At 71.0% G+C, this 411-nt stretch overlaps 1 protein-coding gene across 1 annotated transcript in view; it reads right to left on the bottom strand.

The window, feature by feature from the left end:
* Positions 1-177: 177 nt before the first annotated feature.
* Positions 178-411, bottom strand: part of NUDT14 (nudix (nucleoside diphosphate linked moiety X)-type motif 14) — a 3747-nt gene continuing 3513 nt past the window's right edge. The window contains exon 4 of the mRNA XM_010861489.1: positions 178-402. Within this exon, the coding sequence (XP_010859791.1) occupies positions 178-402 (225 nt within the window). The remainder of the gene's footprint in view (positions 403-411) is intronic.

Below are 411 nucleotides of genomic sequence, written 5' to 3'. Positions count from 1 at the left end.
GCAGTGGGGGCTGGGGGCCACAGGCTCCAGCCAACCTTCCCCCAACTCTGAGCTGCAGAACAAGGCGAACTCACCCTGCTTACACAGCCCTGGGGAGGAAGCGCTCGCCGCCCCCCAGCGGCCTGTCCCAGCCCGCCTCCAGGGCTGTCCGACTGCAGGCCGCCCTCCCAGCCCCACTCACTTGTACGAGGTCACCCGGCGCAGGTCAGAGGGTGCCAGGCGGTAGCCACACTCCTCCCAGGCCTCCTTGCAGGCCACCTCCTCCAGCGAGAGCCCGGGCTGGTCCAGGAGGCCGGCACACAGCTCGTAGGTGACCCCTGCTGAGCCAGGCAGCGCCGCCTGCAGCGCCTGGGGCCTGTCCTGCTCCGCAGCGGCCAGGGACCCTGGGAAGAGACGCTCCACCTCGCCAGC

This window comes from Bison bison, unplaced genomic scaffold, assembly GCF_000754665.1.
Source record: "Bison bison bison isolate TAMUID 2011002044 unplaced genomic scaffold, Bison_UMD1.0 scf7180017857823, whole genome shotgun sequence".
In the NCBI taxonomy this organism is placed as follows: Eukaryota; Metazoa; Chordata; class Mammalia; order Artiodactyla; family Bovidae; genus Bison; species Bison bison.
This window is presented reverse-complemented; position numbering and strand designations above follow the sequence as displayed.